Genomic DNA, 21,978 nt, shown 5'->3' with positions numbered 1-21,978 from the left:
TGCACTGGGAGAGGTTCAGTTTGGATGTAAGGAAAAATTTCTCTGAAAGAGTGGTGAGGTATTGGAACAATCTGCCCATGGAGGTAGTGGAGTCACCGTCCTTATAGATGTCCAATTTAGTAGACATGGTGTTGATGGGTTGATGACTGGACTAGATGATCTTAGAGGTCTTTTCTAATCTTGATTCTAGAATTCTATATTTTATGCAAGAGATTATCTTGACCCAATGCAAGGAAAAGTTTGGGTATTCTTAACAGAAAGGATGAGAAGAAGCATGGTGGTGTGAATGAGTTCTTAACATAGTTGACAAAATATATTTCTTGTCTCTCACATACCTTTAAATACAATTTAATTACAGTGTGGTACCATTATGCCTTAACAACATTAATCAACACAATATGTATTTCAAGATTACTATGCTAATTCATGAATATGTAAATAGTAAAGAATAAGTAGTTTTTGTATTTGTTTCTGTTTTATTTATTCTTTCTATTTGTTTGTTTGTTTTTCTCTACAACGGAGTAATCTTTCTATGAATTTTATTGGAAGTAACTTGGATTTTTTAGTCCTGGATTGTTTAGTGAAGATGCTTACGTCAGAATATCTTTTATTTTTAAACTTTCTAATAATAGCTTCAGAAATTATATTTGAAATTTTTAGAAGAATTAATAGAAAAGGCCTATAGACAAACAGAAGTAAATTACTGGATGTGAAGTTACTTACTGTCTTTTCATTTGTTATGAAAAGAAGAACAGTTGACAGCACTGAACACAGTGAATCACTAAGTAAATAGAAGAAATTTAAGTTCTTACTCAAAACTTTGATCGTACTGATCACAAAATCTGATGATAATGTGATCAAGTAGTCATGTAGCCACCAATTCACCAATTTTGTTTAAGCTGTGTATGTTCTTGTTTTCACTTGCTTTCAGAGCTAATTTGCACATTTAATTGATTTAATTAAATTGATTTTTAAAATGGTCAGTTGGAACTATGTTATACTGCCTCAAGGATGCTCTGCAATAGGCAACTTTATCTTGTGTTATGATTGATTAATTAACATATACATTATCATATGTATATGTGTATATATATATATATACATATTTAAAGCCAATAAATGTGTATTTTCATTTAAAAATTTGCATAACTTAACAATGTTTATAAAAGTTTTTGGGAGGAGTGATTTAAATGTCTCCTTTTACATGTTTTTATAATTCACCTGTATTTCCAGTAACTCTTAACAATAAAAAACTGTGGGCTGTAAGCATCCATGCATTGGGCCAGATGTTTATTATTAACATTTAAAACTAATACCAGCACTATTGATAGATTTCATGGAAAGATCTTTACCTTGTAAATATGGTGGAAAATAACAACACTGTTCTTAATCCTCATGATAACTGAGATTTACAGCTGTCAGAATATTCTCAGAGTGTGATGAACATGTCCAGTGTCTTCATATGGACTACCTGTTGTAATAAGTTTTCCTCCTGAAGGAGGGAGATGAATAATATATAATCTTGAACTCATTCTCGCTCACTCGTTTTTCAAAATCAAAACAAGTAGAGGAATTTACTTAATCTAAAGGTTACAACTGCACAGTTGAACATCTTAGTACATAATGTTCAAAATCAAGAAACTGTGTGGTGTAAGCCCCTTCTTTCATACCAACACATTTATTCATTTCTCTTTATGCTTCCTGTTTTGTTTTGTTGTGTTAATTATTTTTTTTTAATACTAAAGCCCTCCTGAGTTACCTACTGTTTACTTTGTAATTCCATATGCCAGAGCACTGACATACAACAAAGTAATCAAATATATAATTTTCTTTATAAGCTTGTCTTAATCATTCCAGTATTTCAAGTTTGACATACATTTAAGATGAAGTTTTATGTAAAAAAGGAAAATATGTGACTACATTGACATGCGAGTATAATTATACGAACAATGAAATTCAGTGTTCAATAGGAAAAGGCTTAAAAATGGTGTAATTACTGTTATAAATACTGTTGAAGATAGAAATTTATTTTGTCAGCTTGGAAGCAAGCGCTTTTTCTGCCATTGTTAAAAGTTTCTGTCTGTAGTTAGCAGTAGCCAAAGTGATATTGGCTAAAGTAGTAGCAGGAAACTGTGAGATTTTTCTGCCCTGTCTTTGATCATTTGAATAAACATAGAGACAAAAATATCCACAGAAAAGAGGCAAGACTATTTTCTTTATTAATTAATAAATTTATTTTTGAAAACTTCTGAGGGTGATGAGGAGCAACAAAATGCTGCTTTTTACAGGGGAGAAAAGTATTTCACAGAATCACAGAGTGAAAGTATCTAAACGTTATATTTTTATTGTAGAAGTAAAAAAGAAAAGAGATATAAAACAATTCAACAACTTTTATTGCATTAACTTTCTTATGTATTATATGCAAATATGCAAGGGCAGAGATTGGCCAGTAGTGGCCAGCGAACAAGGACAACAGCTCTAAGACATGACAATGCAGTGTGTATAGGAATGGGAGACACAGCAGATTTATTTTTGGATTTGTAGCTAACCTGTACATTTATTCTGCTTGTGCTATGAGAACAGAAGTCTTATGGGAGCAGGATGTCATGATCTGTCTTTAATTGTTCACCTTGTTCATCACTGATAACATATAATTTACACTCTAAAAGGATAGCTGAAGAAAATTGGAAAATTTACCTTTTTTTCCTTCCTTTTAGTACCAATCTGAACTTTAGAAATAATAAAAAAAACAACAAAAACAAACAAACAAACAAACAAAAACCGTTCTCCTTTGGTCTTCAGATAACTTTTACTGTGCATTGTCTTTGTTAAACATAATTCAAATCATAGACGGTCATCTTCCTTAATTCCCATCTCTCACTTGGATTGTATTGGATGGTTCTTAAAATTTAGATATCTTTGCTACTTTTAGTGAGGTTTCAAGCCATCCGCAGGATATAGTTCCTTTCATTTGTCCTCAGGATAAATGAAAAATCAGATTTAGTTTTGTTGATGGATTTGGATTGATGAGGAATGGCTGTCTTCTGCTTCTTTCCAGAAAGACAAGAAACCAAGCTCAAGATCAGTTTTTGCTATATTATATAAATTATTACCTAACCTCCTCATCCTATGTATTTATGAACAAAGAATATAGAGAAAAAAAATAATCATTTTCAATTGATTAATTATGTCATTAATTAATTCCTCACACATCAGTGATCTATGTCTTTTCTGAAGGTCAGGAATTTTCTGTGAGTTAGGGTATCATGCTGGTGTTTACAGTTGCTGCTAAGCAGTGTTGTACAGGGCCAAGGCAATTCTTAGCAAAGGGCCCAAGAATCTGGCAGGGGACAGAATTACGACAGTTGACTTAAGGAGGCCAAAGGGACATTCCATACCATATGATGTCAAGTGGAAAGAGTTTTGAAGGGAGTGGGAGGGAGTTCATCTCAATCTCTTCTGGCTGGGGGGATAGCTGGACAATGTTTGGAAGTGGTGTGCAATTACTTGTGCTTTACTTGTTACATAATTTATATATATATATACACACACACATATATATAAATATATATGATCAGATCAATATTCCTTTGTCCTTATTTAAGTCTGGACTGATTTCTAAAATCATATGAATTATTTTTATAAAGCTTTGACCCTTTCACAGCTCATCTTGTGGGACAGAGTCCCATAAACACAAACAGAAAGATTGCAAGTTATGTACTACTCAGGAAAAAAAAAAAAAAATTAAAAAATTGAAGACAGGTAATATCTGCCTCCTAGTGATCAACATAATCATATTTAATGACACTCCCATTATTTTATTTTTTAAGGATTTTTTTATGTAATCCATCATAATGTGGAAAACAGAAAAGAAATGAAATCCTGAAACTGTATTGATGAATTAATGTAAATAAAACTTCAAGGAACACCCAAGATAAGAAGAATAGAAATTAGAACATCACATTTAATAAAAGCATTGTCAAATCATTTTTACCCTGCAACCCTGTGCAACACTCTGTCCTCTTGGCATCTCTGCTGCTGCTTTGCTTGAAACCTATGGTAAAGGGCAGGAAGGTGACAAGGTGTCCTGAAACAGCTTCCATTCCCAGATGAAAATGCCACTCTTTCACTCCACTAGACATCCAGCTATTCTGTTTTGGCAGCAGAGGTTAGGAATTGAGTTGTAGAACACTTACAATTCCAGATAATCAAGGAGCAAAGAAAAACATCTTCACTTCCCTATCTCAGTACCGGCTTGGTTTCCTTGTAGCCTCTTATGTGGATTCTGCCACAGAATTTCTGTTTCTGGAAAGAGAATAGCAGGCATTATGTAATGAAAGCAGGCGTTATGTCACATATCTTCCAGAAAAACAGAAAACCATAGTGGCAGTGGTGGGATGGATAGTTCACTCTCTGTCAAACAAGTGACTGGAAACTGTATCTTGATAGATCCTATAGTGGGAAATTAGTAGGATTTGCCAGTACTTATCCAGCATGTACCAGAACACTGAGTAGCCCCAGGCTTGTACTTAATTGACTCATTTTTGCCTGATGCAATAGCAGAATTTCAGCACACTACCATCAACAAAAGACAAATCGTTTCTTCATTATGTTTCCTTATAGTTTGCTGAATTGCTGTTCCAAGTTTGTATTTTATAGACAGCATGAATTTGCTGATGTGAAGGACACATTCAGCAAAGAAAATGCTATGCTGAAAATTTAAAGCTGTGTGTAATTTGTGCTCTTGCTTCTAAATTCTGTCTCTTTGTTTCCATGAAAGGTAATCGAGGAAAGAATTAAAAAAGAAATTGTCTTCTGTCATTTAATAGAACTTATAGCTGAATGGGACTCACAAGCAAAATAAAGATGTCAAATTTTGTGAGACATGTGCCAGTAGACTTCAATAGAACTAAACAAGATCAAGAGAAGTTCTATCAATACAACCAACAAAATTGCATTCCTTTATGAATATTGCTTCAGGAGGATACCTCCTACCCAGAAAAAGAAAGAGACAAACAAACAAAAAACTTTTAATAACTTATCTGATAAAAACAAACAAACAAACAAACAAACAAAACACACAGAAGAATGAGTAAAAATCAGGAGATATTCTAGTTTTTCTCACACAACTTATAATTTCCTTATATATTTTGAAAACATTTGTACTCTACCAGATTAAGTTTAAGTTTGTGACAGTAAACTCCATTTTAGGATACTGATGACAATAACAACAACAAAACTGGAAATATTACAGTCAATTGAAGCAGAGTGCAGAACTGGTTAAAGAAAAGATTAAAAAAAAAAAAAAAGGTCTTGAAGGCTCTTCTGCAGATCAGGCAGTATTGGCTTAAGAGGAATTAATTTCAACTGAATTAGATAGGAATGTGGTGTGTGGCTTGGATAATTCCACAGAAATATTTTCTGATAATTAATGAATTAATTATATAATTAATTAATATTTGTTACTGTCAATCCCACCGTGCAGAGTCCTCTTGTTAATTAATGCAAAACTTTAAGGATAAAGTGTCCCAATTTCATTCTGAAATGGAATATATTTGACAGCTTTGTTCGCGACTGCTCTATTATGACAGTTTACGTGGACAAGGAACTGTCTTAGTTTTGTTTTTGTTCTGTTTGTTTTTGGTTTTGAATTTAATGATAGCATCCAAGTTTGCAGTTAAGCCAGTATCCTGGCTAATTTCCAATTTGCATATGCACCAAACCAGCCTCTGCAGGTTTTTAGTTACTTAGAATCTCTTAGTTTGGAAAAGATCTTCAAGTCCAGCAATCTGCATAACACTACAAGTTCATAACTAAATCATGTTCATAAGTGCCACATCCACACATCTCTTAAATAACTGCAGGGATGTTGATGCCACTGCTTCCCTGGTCAGCCTGGTCCAACACATAACTAATCTTTCCATGGAGAAATTCTTACTGATACCCAATCTAAATCTCACCTACTGCAACATGAGGCTGTTGCCTTGTGTCCTATCCCTTGTTACCTAATAAAAAAGAAAAATACCCTCCTCTCTGTAACATCTTTTCAAGCAGTTGAAGAGAGCAATGACAGCTTCCTTCTGCCTCCAGACTAAACAAACCCACTTTCCCCCATCCACTTGTCATAAATCTTGTTTTTGGTATCTTCACCAGCTTTGCTGCTTTCCTGTGCACACATCTGAGCAACTCCATATTCTTCGTGAAATAAAGGAATCTAAAACTGAACACAGTACTCGAGGTGCAGTCTCATCACAGCAAAGTACAGAGGGACAATCATTTATTTATTCCTGCTGACCACAGTATTTTTGATGCAGGCCGGGCTACCATTATCCTTCATGGCCACCTAAGCCCACTGCTGGTATATGTTCAGTCAGTTGTCAAGCAGCACCCTCAGGACCTTTTCTGCTGGGCAACTTTCCAGCCAGTGTTCCCCAAGCCTATATTACTGCACAAGATTGCTATGACTCAAGTGACTTGACACTTTGCCATGCTACTCTTTCTCCAATAATCCAATAAAGGATGGACTAATCCTTTTCTTTCTTAATTACTTAATAAAAACAATTGTCTTACTGTAGCAGCCAAGTTAAGATCTAGCTGGCCTTTGATCCTTTCAGTTTTGTCCCTGCATAACCTGACAGCATCATAATACTCCTCCTGAGTTGCCCCAGTCTTCTTCTGAAAACTAAGATCTCTGTTTCCCAAGCTCCAGTAGTATTATTCTACCAGAATTCTGTTTGGGATCCTAAATCTGTTTGTTCTGTAAAGCAAGAAGGAAGTTTTATGTGCTTCTTAAATACTTCTACTATTCTTCAGTACTTTATTCAGATGTGATTTAAAAGAAGTAATGACGATTTATACAAAAATCTCTTCAAGATGCAAATCTCCAAACAAAAAAATCTTGCAACAACCATTTGCATATTTTATTATGAACACATATTTAATTATTTTCAAGGAATTAAACAAATGATGAAATGTTAGTACCAAATATATACGTACAACCATCCTCCTTTGCCCCATTCTCATTTTACCGGATACTCACATTGAGATTTCTCAACTTTAGGCAGCTACTGAAAGTTACACTGTCTAATGATTGATCTAAACAGAGAAATAACAGAATACTTGTATAACACATATGGATTCAATTTCAAGTAGATCATTTATTTGCATGTACAATGCAACCTGTAATTCTCCACTTAGGAGTTAATGCGATTCTAAACAACTAGTGTAATTTTCCTTTAACAAAGATGTAAAAAATCCCTATAGAAAATAAAGAAGGTAGTAGTAATACGAAGAGGAGTATTTAAAAGAGGCAGCCAGGATGTCTATCCTCCTCCTACTTTATCACTAATACAGCAGAATCTTTTACATTGTGGTATCCTGGACCTCAAATTAAATGTCAAATTCAATTTCCCACTGGAAGAATGAAGTGTGTGACTGCCCTTAGAGGAGCAACCTGACAGCAAAATTTCATAATTGGTGTCTGCTCTAATAGTGAGTTAAAATACAGGAAGAGATGTTACTTGACTGCAGTCATATCATACTCTTCAAGAATAAACAATCCACCTCCAGCTAGACTTAAAACACATTTAGTTGAAATTTGAGCCTTTCGTAAAGTTCAGTGGCTTTGTTTAAAGTCCTTAGGAAAATTATGGTAGATACAGTATGATAACAGATACAAACCTCCCTGATGGGATTGTACCACCAGTTATGTCTTTATATATCTGACATTTAGCTAAGACTAAAATTGGATCTGTGAAGGAAAATGAAGAAGTGCTTATTCTATTTCAAGTATTTTATCTTTTTTCCTCTCTACTCAGATAAGCTTGTGTTTTAATAATAAGATTTCCAACTCACTTTAATAATGTACCATTATATCTTAGTAAGCTCTCTTCCATGTGAGTAAATAATGAGGTACAACTAAATATAAGAATGCATCCTTAAATGTCTAAACAATTTTCATGCTGGTTGTAATTAGAAACTTAAGAAACATGTAATTCAATATGCACATATTTTATGACAGAAGTGAAACAACAAAAACAACAACAACAACAACAAAAAACTGATACTGCTCTGCATCATCAGTCAACTTGTTGCATCACTAATATTCTTGAGTGTGGCAGTGTTTCAAGTGGAAAATTGCTAAGAAGAAAATTGTTTACCTTTTTAAACCACCATCACTGTTTTAGATCAACACAAAGTGTTTTAAGTCTCATTTCCAAACATTTAAATCTGTGAAAATTCAATTTTCACAGATGCATTTTCAAATTTGTTACCTTCATTTCTCTAACAACAAAGTTAAAAAATAATTTCTACTATTACTTAAAAAAATATAAGCTATCCTGAGATCTTAAAAATATATATGTATTTCTAACAAAAAATTATTAACATAATGTATTCTAACAATATGTATTCTTTTTTTCCTCACTCGGTATTTTGAGACTTGAATAGATATATATTTCTAAAATACAACCAATGATAAGACATGCTTCAAAAGAATCTCGATTGACTGTTGTCTCTTCAGCTTCAGAAACTTTTGTCTTAAATTGAAAATGTAACCTTTTTGACTTGTTTTAATTTTTCAGTAATCTCATCTGAATACATATGCAGTAACAATTTAGCACTTATGCAAAATCATTGTACAGTGGAGATGCACATTTGTTTCTATCCATATTTAAGAACTTGGGGAATAAAGTCTTTATTCTTCCTTATATAATGACAATAAATGACAGAAAAAAAACATTCATGTTGGGAAAGCAGAGTTGTTTTTTACCTACGTGAATATTTTATTTTTTGAAAATTCATTTGATTATGCATAAAATAATATAAAATAAAATAGTAAAATAACCAAATTTTGACTTTATATGTTAAAAATCAGTCTTGTTATCCACAGCTGACGTCTGAGTTAATGTAAGTTTGCTACCAGTGGCTAACACAGACAGTGACCTGAACTTCACTGATAAGAAGTAGAGGGAAGTTTTCTATAGAATACTGTATTTTTTTTTTCTACTTTGAGGATTGTCCAGGAGAGATAAATATACACACTGACAGAACAGTTACATATAATTTTTGCATACAAGACTGCTCCTTGTATTCCTCATCCTATCCATACAAGAAATAGCCTGTTCTACTTTTCAGTATACTCTTTTTGTACTGTTGTCCTGTCAGGCTGGCAGCCAGGTCCATATGCAGAAATGAAGTGCTTACTGAAAGATCTCAATTTATCCTTTTATTCACTGGGATCCTGGAGGCACTGATTGACAAAGTGAGTATGATTTCATGTCCTAGGTGCAGAAAATTTGTTGGTCATTTTCAGAGGAATATTTGAAGTATGTAGTGAACAATACACCCTGTTATAACTGAAATGATTTCTCTTGAAGTAAGTATGAAAATGAATTGGATTTACAGGTCCAGAGACTGTGGCCATTACTTCAGAGCATGATATATGTGAAAAACTGCAGTTTTTTTAAATGCTTGTGAAGAGCTGAGTGGTGATGCTATTTTTGTGTTATTAAAATACATAATGTCATTAATCTGGCAGTTGAATTAAATGGAAGGGTTATGCAGTGCATATTTATTCTGGCTTATATTATACCAGATACAAGTCTTGTCAAGGATATTTATTTGACTGCAGACATCTTCTTTCTTGCCACTAATTGGTTGCTGCAGAAGAGAAACCAAGACCAGCTACTCCTCTTACACTCCAGAGGTAGACCTACTGAGTACTCAGTACTGAGCACAAAGCAACAGCGGGGTGATGCTGCCGCTATTGCTGTCCTTAATCCCTCTACTCGGCAAAGAACTGACAATTTCCAGATGTGATTACTTTGGTAAATGTTACTAACTCCCAATGTGGTTTCTAAGTAAATATGTATGTCTGAAAAGAGTTGAAAATTTATTTTTCCTGAAGGTTTTGGAAGTGAAGAAATAACGTATATTACAAATAACGTAGGGTGACATAAGTCATTAATGTTACCTCAATTTTATAGCTGCTCATCCCTGAACTCCTCTGAGTTCATAAATGGAACTTAATAAAAGTGCTTGAATATATTTACTGAATAATTAAAGCAAAATACTGAGGAATGTAGACCATAGAGGAAGAGAAATCTTATTGCAGGTCCACAGGGAAAGCAGTTAAATGACCAGTTGAGTTTTTCAGGTCTAATGGAAACTTTCATACTGCATTGAACAAACAAAGACTGACATAACTCAGTTGTAGCTGCCCGTAAGATGACTGAAGAATTGAAAGTAGCCGTCTAAGCAGTTAGCAATAAGAACAAAGTTGTTCCTCTTGCTTCAGTAAAGCTACTGAAAACAGTTTGAATACATTTTCTTTCTTGCATATTTCTCTTTGCTGACAAACGCATGTATATAACTAATTTATGAATTGTCAAATTTTTCACAATTTTTATTTTTACTCTTATGTGACTGCTACTTAGGTATGATTAACACTGTTGTAGCTAAAAATAGATATTGATGAATTTATCATAAATGCTACAAGAGAGAAGAGAACTTAATAAGTGATAGTTATGAATTAATGTAGTTAGTAATGGACTTCTATTTCAGGTTCTGATGAGGTCAGTTGCTGTTACAGTGCTCGTTCCTATGGCAAAGAAGGAGCCGCAAGGCTCTTTAAATTGCTTCATCCACGGCATCTTGTGAGCTGAAGTTCAGGAAATGTCAGTCTCTTTGGTAAATGGGTAGAAAAATCCCAAGTAACTAATATCTCTACTCTTCTTAAAAGACCTTATCCAATAGGTTCGGATTAACCTTATAACATGTCCATGGAAGTGACACAGTAGCACATAGTTGTCCCCATTCTAAGCAAACAATACGTTAATGTTTATCCTGAACCTGAGCAGTACCTACATCTTTTCATGATATATTCACAAGAATGAAGTTAAACAGCTGCTCTCCACTGTTGGTAGTTCAGAAAAGATGAGAACTCTTTCTGCCATCTCCATTTTCTTTTGAGCATAATGATGACATTTTATATCTGATTTGTAATAAGAATCCCAAACTTTTAGCTCCTCTAACAATATTGGATGACCTGCAAAACAATTCAAAAAGCTTTCCTTTTCACATGACTATGTTGATCTCCACAATACTTAGGTAAATTATTTAAATATATGTGTTTTAGACCCTGTGAAAATGCAGTAATTAGTAAGAAATGGTAATACCTCTTGCTTTTCTCACCAACTTCACATGTATGCATTGGAATGGAATAAATTTGGTATTTCACATTTAAAAACTCATTTTAAAATATGCAAATACAAATACATTTGACTAGTAGAAGGTAATCAATATTTATTATAATATTAATTTATTATTTTGTGGGTACTGCACAGGATTTTAAAAATAGATTTATCTCATCTGAATAATTCAGAAATTCAGGGCTACAATACTTTTGAGATTTTTATTCAGGATTTGTAAATGCTTTGTTTTGTTCTTCAGAACATTACTTCAGATGTTCATTACTAAAAAAATTGTGATTAAATCACATTTTAAAATTGGGCACTTTTCTTCTTTTGTACATAATCATTGTATGCTTCTTTCTAGAATTTGACTTGACAAAGCTATATTAATATTATGAATTTTAAAAACCCAATAAAATATTAATTTATATATTGAAAGTCCTTCCTTGCCGCAAAGAACTTAACAAGAAAATGTTCCATTGTAGAATAAACCTCTAATATTGTTATCAGTAAATTAAATGTTCATAAAACAGTTTAGAAATTGTCTTATGAAACTATGAAAAAATGTGGTTTATTAAATTTTCTATAAAAATAGTTGAAATATTATTAAGCTTTGAAAATAACTGATCTCCCCAATCTTGAAAAATCCCTTGCTGTTTACATTGTCTTAATATCATTTCACTTTCATTTGTCCTATAAGAAATTCCACTGACATTTCACTGTAAATACGTTCATGATATGACTTTTATCAAATATTAGCTTAATATAATTACATTACATTTAAACCATTTTGTAAATAGCATTGTCAAAAAGGCTCTGGACTGAGCAAATTAGTTCTTTATTGAATGCAAGAAAGAACATGAACTCGGTAGAGGTTATTTATATTCTGTCTAAACAGAGTCTGTCATAATCATGGTCTAGTAGTTAACTTTACATGTAAATATACCATCAGGGAACGCTCAACAGTCAAACTCCTTGTAAAAAAAATCAGACAAACTATCATCTCCTCTGTTCCTGTTGAACTTTGTAACATCTTAGCATTTGCTTTTCTGAAGCCTTCAGTTCTGCATGGAGTGAATGTTAGCAGTCCTGATATGCATGGGTGCATGGAGGATTGGCTGTGCTGCTGACTGTGGAAATTCAATTCACATCTTCCATGTCCTGATTGAAGTACAGGTTGTGCAGTGAGGGACTTGGCCTTCAGTGTTGATTAGAAAATTTTATTTCAGTGATTTGAACAGTAAATCTTCAGTTAGACCTTGGACTTTTTCCAGGAGCATAATGATCCCTTTGTAGAAAGCCTAGTCAGTAATACCTAGCTCATTCCATTTACTAATTTCATAGCTTTTCCACATTGAGGACTTATCTTAGAAGTTTATCTGCATTTTAGATCATCATCCAAATGTGAACAAAAGTATTTCCTAGCTGTATTACTTGAAATCATCAAAGTGTATTTGTTCTTTCCAGGATAGACTATTTTTTTTTTCTTTTCAGTACAGACATGTGGGTGGCAGTAGTTTAATTTCTTACTCTTTTAAGTTACTGCTCTTATAATATCATGTATAATATCATGACCTGGGTTCAGATCCCCCCTGTGGTGCAAGTGGTAGAAGTGCCGCTCTGCTACACAGGAGGCTCAAATCCCGGGGGTTGGACTCGATGATCTCTAAGGTCCCATACAACCCGCACCAGACTGTGATGTACAACATCAGAATTGCTTAACAGTGGTTACTTCATAATTATCTGTGAATATGGTAGGGGCTTTTTATTTTTTAAAGGAAATGAAAATTGTATCATTTGAAGGGTCACTGGCTTGAGATTTCCACTACTGTATAATTAGTACAGGAAAAATAAATGTTATGTAGCAAACATTTGTTCAGCAAGTCACATTCTTACCTCTGAGCAGTGTAGTCACTGTAAAGAAAAGACCTACTTTGAGAGAAGATTTAGATTTAAGTAATTATCCCTTTCCTGACAGTTCAGATAAGCTGATAACTATGCATGATTGTAAAGAAAAGATCATGGAAGACAGCACTTTGATATAAGTATCAGAATATCTATGCTAAGAGCTTCACTTCTTAATTATTGTAATTAAAAAAAGAAGGAATCAACATTGCTACATATAAATTTATCCTAAGTACTAGAAAACAAATATTAAAAATAGTAGGTGCTTTTATTATTGAAAAGAATATGATTTTTCTGAAAATATTTTGGGTTTCTTTTGTATTAGTGTTGAGAGTATTCTCCTAGTACTCATGTTTCACGTATTCACATTATTTTTGAACAGCCATGAGATATCTACTATTTCACTACTACACCAAACATTTCATTAAAATATGTTTTAATGTACAAAAAAATGTTTTAGTAAGTTGTTTATAATCAGCACACAGAATTCAAACAAATTCCAAAGTAGTTTGGTCAAAATTCTGGAAAAACAAAAAACTGTGGGAATTGAAAACCACATCTAATACAGAACAAAAGAAATTTATTAGACAAATTACTTGTTGCAGATTATATGCATCAGCTATTTTAGATCACTGATTTTTACAAACTGCCAGCAGGGAAAATCTATCTTCTGTTTCCAAAAAAGAAGCTCACTGAATCTGCATAATTTGTGAAGAAAGCAAAATAAGAAAAGAACAGGACTAAAAGCTTAATAAAAAGCTTAGTCCATCCTTACTTTTAAATGTTTGACAGTAGATCTAGCTCAAATCATGTTAAGATGAAAAATAAATCTATAGAATATAACATGTTCAAGACAGCTTCATTTTCTTTAATGCACTTAATTACAAATGAAATCAACAAACTGTTCCAAACATGTTAGCTGGATTTTTCCGAGTTTCAAATTTATAGTTCAAATGAAATGAATTGAAAATTATTTTTAGCAGCATCTCTTGCTTAGTAGTTCTTCCTCTACGAAGTGAATAAATTTTTTTTTTATTTTTTTTTTTGCTCAGGGTTAATAAGTAAATGCTTGTTTTACAAGGATTCTCATTCTAGTTTGGAGAAAGTGAAGACTTGAAAAATAAAATCCAGAAAATTAAAAAGATTTTTGAAACTGCTTGCATGTTTGCCTTAAAGAATGATTCAGTCTGAAGAACAGGCACTTTCTTACAAAACTTACAGAATATTCATGAAGCTAATCCACATTTATTTGCTTTATGATCATCTATGCATCTGTTTCTTAAGAAAGATCATCTTTTTCCTAATAAGTTCAGTGCAGTTTCTACCTTTACCTATGTGCAGAAAGGAAGTTTTCAATCACAAATACTCTCTAAACAGATATCAGATAACAGACACTGACTGTAAAAGAATCCTGGAGTATATCCCTTCATGAATTGTAGATCAGAGATTACAAATGCAAGCATTTCTTATATATAGTATTTTCATGTTCCTTGTATTATTTCATACTTTTGTTATGATTCTCCTTTTACTTTTATTCTCCATCCTATTTCTGTTCTTCTGATAACAACATTTAATATTTTTGTTTTGTTTTTAATTGTGATTGAATAGGTACAGCAATACCTTGTTTTAGCAACAATGTCATGGTTTATTTGTGAAAATTTTGGTTTATTACTTACTCCCTGTTTGTGCAACAAAGAAACCACCAAATTAATTTAATTAATTTGTAATTTCTGTGTTGCACCATTGCAACAGCAGGAGAAGAGAAATCAGGAAAATGAAAGGTTTGGTGGATCTGAGGATGGGGGTGAGGGGAGAGGCTGTACTCTACCTTCTTTAACTGATATGGCCATAAGGAGAAAAACTTAAATATTAATGAAAATACTTATTTCCCAGAGGCCTGGCCAGCAAAGAATGCTGAAAGAGATAATTCACTAAGCAAAGGAACACAGTAGCTGAAAAGCATATTATCACTGAAGTGAAAAACAAAGGCAGCTGATATTAATAATTAATTGAGGAGGTTTTCTGTGGAGGTTTAGATGAGCTACGGGCACAGTGTGTAAAGTCATTTGACTAACACACTGTTATGTTGCCATTCAGAGAAATTCACATTAATGTGTACATCTTATGTTAAGTTTGCTTACCTGAGTTACCTGGAAGAATGTGAAAATCCTAATCAGGATTTTTTATCTGTGTTGAAAGCTGTACCTGTGTTATGCTGCATAAATGAGAGGTAGCAGGTTGCATGTTTAGATTGTTTCCGGAATTAATATCAGCAACTAAATAGTAGCTGTCAACTTGTGCTCACACTGTGTTGCTGTAAATGTGTATGCGTACATGCTTGTTCCTATATACAAAGGACTGTCAAAGTATGTTACAGCTTGAGCTGCTCAGAGGGAAGCTGAAATGGAATAATACAGCAGGAACTCTCTCTTACACTACAAAATTGTCTTTTTGACAAACCTGTTCAACTTTTCCTCTGTTCATTTCCTGTGAATATTCTAACACACTGGCTAGCTTTCCCAAAACAGCTACTGTGGCACATTACTAAGCTAGTCTGAAGGCATGATATCGTCCCCTAAAGATGTGTGACAGGTACAAAGCTGAATCCTCCTTTGTCACCTATTGTTCTGCCCTCAAGGATTATGGATCAAGGGAATCTCAAAGGCTTCCTAAAAAGATATGACTAATTAAGTATAGGAAATTAAATTTATGTTTGCTGCTTGATGTTTTTCAGACAAAGACCAAAAATACACTCATGTCCATACATAACCAACTGAAATTTCTCCAATTTTGATGGTTGGACTAGATTACCTTATTTTCCAATGTTAATTATTCTGTGATTCTATGGTTTTGAGCTACTAATATATTAATATTAGCAATATTATCAAAGTAGTAATTAGAAGCAAAGTAGAAGCAAAGAGATCAAAGGTGTGATGTTCCAAGGTATGCGTGCTAACCATGGGGAAAAAAACAAACAAACAAAAAAAAAAAAACCTGAGAAATTCTGGAGAGAGGTGAATATGAATATTCCATATAAATGATGTTTGTTTCAAATGTATTGCTAGATTCTTTGTACACTGAGTAAACCAGTAGAAACTGGAACCTATTCCAAATCAATTTGCAATTAGGAAAAAAAAAAAAGCATGAGTTTTAGAGAAAATTATTATTTTGTTTTGGGCTTTCTACAAGTATCAACATATTGGTTTCAGGCAAAGAATTCATTGTAAGCTCGGCATTTTGGAAATTCAAAACTGGAAAATATAGACAGCTTTAGGATGATAACCATGCAATTAAAGCAATGCCACAGCCATTTCAGATATTAATGGAGGTGAATAATGGAACAAGAACTCTCCGAGTATCTGTCAGAATACTTGTCTTGTTGTAGAAAGAGTTCTTTGGAACAAGACTTCTAATTACATTAGGACCAGGCTTGTCTTTAGAACTGTCCATCATGTTATTGCAAGATATTTTTAGTTTTCTTAACAAAGATTTGTCTTTGTCTCACTAGGCAAAGCTTTAATGAAGAAGCATCAACACTGCTAACAATTGCACAAAGAGGGACAGAAGACCTTTCCGACCAATGATGTGGTTGTCATGGAAACTGTTTCTGTTTCTGTCACTCACTGGGTGTCTTTCAGGTAAACTCAGACAAAAACAAGACAACTCTGCTTACCATTTGAACTGCTAACAGACATAGGAAGATTTACATCATGCCAAAAAGATAATATCACTATTAAAACTATTTGCCTAGGTGGTAAAATTGTGAAGGATTATATTAAGACATTTACAAGTGTAACCCATCTACTTTTACTTCATTTATAGTTAAACCTGAATAACATTAAAAGGAGACAAAACTAAATATCTTATTTGAAAAAAAAAAACAAAAAACAAACAAAAAAAACAAAACAATGCTAGATGTTATTAAGAAAGAATTATTAAGAAAGAAAAACAAAAAGTAAAATCATTAATTAGCATGGTTCTTTCCTAAGTAGTAACAAGTATGGGATGCTTAACATTGGTGTCCGTGAATTCTTACCATGTTCAAATTATTGGGTTGTTTTCTTAATACTGATTGTGATTTTTTTGAATGTGTTGATATTTGTATGGGTAGTAAGTGCATTTCTTTTGCAAGTTTTTGTCATTACTTAGTTGATTTTTTTTTTTCTTTTTTGCTAGTAATGAAATAGGTTAATCTATAATCATTTCGGTTTATCTTATCTTTGAAGGGTTCTGTCTCTAACTGATCTTTACCACTCTGTTTTCATAATGCTTCCTTATAATCTCTGTCAGCAGTTACCAATCTATTCTTTTCTCAGTTCGTTCTCAAACTCATGACTTTTTGTCATCATGTGACCACATTTTTTACAAGTCAATGAAATGGAATATTTGAGTTTGTTTTAATGCTATGATACTGGAGGCAGGAATCCAAAAAAGGAAAATATCTATGGATATCAATGTATATGCATTGAAATAGTTTATAAAATTGAATCTGTTTTTTTTCTAATGTACCTTAACTATTTTGTATTATCTAATCTAAATCCATTTTTCAAGATCACCGTGAGTGATTTCTTGTTTTCACACTTTGGGTGTCACCATTATCAATCTTGGCAGTATTTCTGTCTGGCAGGAGGTATTAAGGTGTAATTTTAAACTTCATTTTGTATTGTGATTCCTTAGAACTCTTAAAGATTTATTCTGCATTACTGGAGTAAATCTGGACTACTTTAGTAAATCATATTTAACTACAGAATTTCACTTTGCATGTTGTTGCAGTTAAAATATACATGATGAAACACATTTTTCACATACACAACAATGCACAATAATTTTAAAATGATTTCATTAGTAAAAATCATTTGTTAGAAATTTCAATGCTCTAAGAACTGAAATTCATCAAAGATATTTTAAGGAGGATTAAAGTATATTTTAATTAGATTGTCAGTGTTCCCAATAATTTAATTTACTGTCTCCATATCTTTCACATCTAATTACATCATTATTATTATACATTTGAGCTGCTTTTATTTTGCAGCAGTCAGTAGAACATGTTTACAGCTGCAAATAGTTCCTACTACCGATGTATCCTAGTAAGTTAGATGCCTGAATGCACTCTTCTTAAAGATAGAGCAAAATATATTGATGCTGCTTCAATAGGATAAAGTTCATTCAATTCCTGTTGTTTTGAGCTACGTTAAAATTCAGTAGTTATCATTCAATCATCAGATCATGGGATCATTCTTATCAACAGCCAGTGTTTGGAAGAAAGAACTACAGTGTTGTATTGATTTTGCAGTATTAAGGGAAATCATCCAAGAAAAGATAGATGATCTCTTTGGTTTGTGTTGACTATTTTTTTGTTATTTTTATTTTAACACTGACCCAGGTATTTTGGGCTTTGCTCATGCATAACTGTTTACAAGCATGCTTGAGTTGTGTGGGAAATGATCTGTGGGTGGAGAAAAATATATTTTCTGAATACCAGGCTGAGGATGTAATTAGATCTTTTACTCCAATTTAGCTGTAAGTAACAGTACAGCTCAGCTACCCAACGCTTGAGAATCATTACATTTAAGAAGAGTCAGTTATTAAAAGACACAAAGATACTCCCAGCATTGATTTCTTATGGCAGTTATTGCATTTTTGGACAAACTGAAGAAGAATTAAGATGTTATGTTAGACCTAAAGTCCACTTAATTTCTTAACTAATAGTTGAAAAAATATTATTTTGGTTTTGTAGGGATTTTTTCAGTCCTCATAAGCTTATCCTGTAGGAAAAGACTTCCAGCTGTAAGAGGACAGGTTAATCTGAAATTCAGAAGCCTTTCATATCTGATTGTGTTAGAATAACTCTTGAATTCAGAGGTGGCAGTCTTAAATTTAAAAAAAGGTAGTCAGAATTTAATTTGCTGGCAACTGTTAGCTTCCTTGAGAATTTATGTAGGTAAATATATATAATTATAAGCTACAAGCTTGAGGCACTTAAACATGAATAACAAGAGATAATAGGTAATTATAGATTTTTCAATGGAAACCAGAGTAATATAGGATTTTGCATTGACAATTTTATTAATGTATTATTTATTTATTTATTTGTTCTGGATTATTTGATTGCCTTTGTGTTCCTGCTGTGTAGTCATGATATTACAATTCAGACTGCACTATCTTGTGTACAACACGGCTAGTATTATGTTACTAGGGATTACTGTCCCAGTTCTCCAGGATCGCTTTGCAATCTGCTTTTATGTGTATATTAAATGCTATTTATTTTTAGTTCATGCTACTAGTAGATTACAAGAGAACATTTTTTCCTCTGATCATTTGTCTACCTTTTCTATTTTAACACCCGTTGCACGTTAATCATGTCAAAGAGAGACTCCTCTTTATAAGGCTTTATAACTCATGGCATCAGTGAAATTATGAGTATAATGCAAGTACTAGAGTCTATCAAGACAGATGTGGTACCTCTGAGATCCAGTGGTCACTCTTCACAGACCCAAGTGGGTAAAAACCCGTCCTTAAACCTCATCTTTATGTACCATTTATTTCTTTGCACACAAAATATTTTTCCTCCTAGGCAAAGACTCGCTAAATAATGAATTTTTCTTTCTCTCCCTCAGTGTGGTGCTCAAAATTAAAAACAGCATGACTTTTTTTTCTGAACAGTCGCTTGCTTGAATATGATATGAATGGACACTTACAAAGAATGCTTTTAAGTATGAGAGCATATGCTGAGCAAACACGAGTGTCCTTTGTATATCAGACCTAGAGCCAGCAGTTTGCTGAGTTGCTTCCAGTCTTTTGTTATGGCCATTCCTCTCCATCTGGATACTTGGAAGCTTTCAGGAACTGTCTCTGTCATCTGAATTTATCAGCATCCAAAGTGCATCACAAACCTGCTCAAGATGTGACTTTCAGAATTCCAGCAACTGCTGCCAGGATTAAAATTCATAGCCTAAGGTTCATAAACTCATTAACCAAACCGTATAAAGTCTACATAGTACTGTGAGTGCCAGAGCTATTTCTCATTTTTATTTCTCTGCCTTTTTGACAACATCCTTTCTTTCTCAGAGCAGACAGAATGTGAAAGGTTGCTTCTCTGCCAAATGAATGATGAATACATGAATGACCTGTGTTTATCATTGATAAGCCTATGCAATTACCCTTTCTCCCCCTTCCTCCCCCACCACCAGACTGATGACAGTATAGCAAAGAGCATGCAACTGTGCACTTTTGATAGAGGAGCATAAAAGCCTGGAGGCAGAGCTCTAGATAAGTACTAGAGCCAGGGGATGTTCACATTCTCATTGTTCCCAGCAAAATGGAAAAGTCAAAACGCACTTAACTCTTGTATTGCCCATCCAGAAATACTGTACAGGCAGACAGTACAAAGCATGATAGGAAACAATTTCTTACAGTGCTGAAATCCAGCATAGAATGCTACCCAAATTTCAACCTAGATTCCAAACATGATTCAATTGGAGGGGAAAGCTCTTATCTGCTGAATGTATCTCTTTGTATAATTCTTAATTAAAAAGAATGAAAAGCTAAAAACAATCTACTGTTGCCAGAATCCTACAGTGTTTAGTGTCAAGTAATCAGGAGCATTAAAAGCTGAAAAACTTGGGGTCATGAGAAGAGATATTTTGAGTATGCACAGAAGGGAGTATTTTCATGAGTAGCCCTTCAGCTTGTTTGTGTGGATTTGAGAATGGTGGTGTGGTGTTTTTATTGTGGATTTGTGTATTTTTTTCTTTAAAAAAGATATAAAAGGGTGGAATAACTTATTCAGGTTTTTATATTTTACACCTTGTTGGGATGATGTAATGATATGCTAATGTGGTTATTCGTGGTGCTTCAGCATGCTGGCTACAAAATTGTAGGCGACCTCCATATGCTTCACTTTTACCATGGAAATAATTGATGTGTTAGGCCTTGTCAGAGGTGAGACCAAAGCAAATTTGACAGTATTTAGAACAGGGAAAAACAGTAATATTGCTATGTATACAAACAGTAATGAATGACTGATATTTCACCACATAACAGTAGTAATGCAACCATTAACATCACATGTGTAATAGAACACATTATAATTGATTACCTACCTAAGTATACTTTCTGAGCTCCATACAGTTAAGTTTGTTAAAAAGTTTCTACTTTGTAATGAGCTTTAATCAGGCATACCAACAGCTGATGTTTAGATTAACAATAATTTGCAAAAATTACAGTGATGCTATGGTTACCATCTGGAAAAAAACATAACCTGCACATCTTAACTAATTTTTTGCATTTCTTATTTGATGAATAAGTCTTAGTGTAATATGCTGTTTGGAGTCACTCAGTTAAAATCTGATGCTTTCACAACATTTTATGTTGCATCAGGTATGATATTAAACCACATGCATTTTTACTGGTGATGATATTAAAAGGCATAACATAGAAATGTTTTTTGTGTAAAAATAATGGATTTACAGTTGCACAATTTTTGCAGAAATATAAATAGATTACCAGGTTTCACAATACAGCAATGATTCTTCTTTTCTTTTTTGAATGATACTGAAGATGAATTCAATCTTGATAGAACTCAGTCTTGATGGAATTCAGTCTCATTCCACTAGCATCCAGTGAAAGCACCAGTCAGTATTACCTGTTTATCGTGGATTTTTTTAGTGTGTTTGTTCATCTCTCTCCATCTTTTTGGATAAAACAATGAAGACTGAACCTCCTTTGGCTCCAGAAAAAACTATCATTTGACACTAAAGATTCTCAGTGACTTTAGCTTAGACATTCATTAGCATTTATATCAGAGTACAGCCAAGAGTGAGTCCTTCTGTTTTACCTGCTCTTCTGTCTGAATTTTTCTTTTTAGGAAAAAACAAACAAA

The 21,978-nt window shown here is 33.2% G+C and overlaps 1 protein-coding gene across 6 annotated transcripts in view; it reads left to right on the top strand.

Moving 5' to 3' along the window:
• Window positions 1–21,978, top strand: part of CNTN5 (contactin 5) — a 544,426-nt gene that overhangs the window by 242,228 nt on the left and 280,220 nt on the right. For all 6 annotated transcript variants that reach the window (XR_004305984.1, XM_032442190.1, XM_032442192.1 and 3 more), the window contains one exon: window positions 16,606–16,735. Coding sequence is in view for 5 of the 6 variants with exons in the window: in XM_032442190.1 (XP_032298081.1) it covers window positions 16,678–16,735 (58 nt within the window). In the remaining variant the exon portion in view is untranslated. The remainder of the gene's footprint in view (window positions 1–16,605; window positions 16,736–21,978) is intronic.

This window comes from Coturnix japonica, chromosome 1 (assembly GCF_001577835.2).
Source record: "Coturnix japonica isolate 7356 chromosome 1, Coturnix japonica 2.1, whole genome shotgun sequence".
Lineage (NCBI taxonomy): Eukaryota > Metazoa > Chordata > Aves > Galliformes > Phasianidae > Coturnix > Coturnix japonica.
This window is presented reverse-complemented; position numbering and strand designations above follow the sequence as displayed.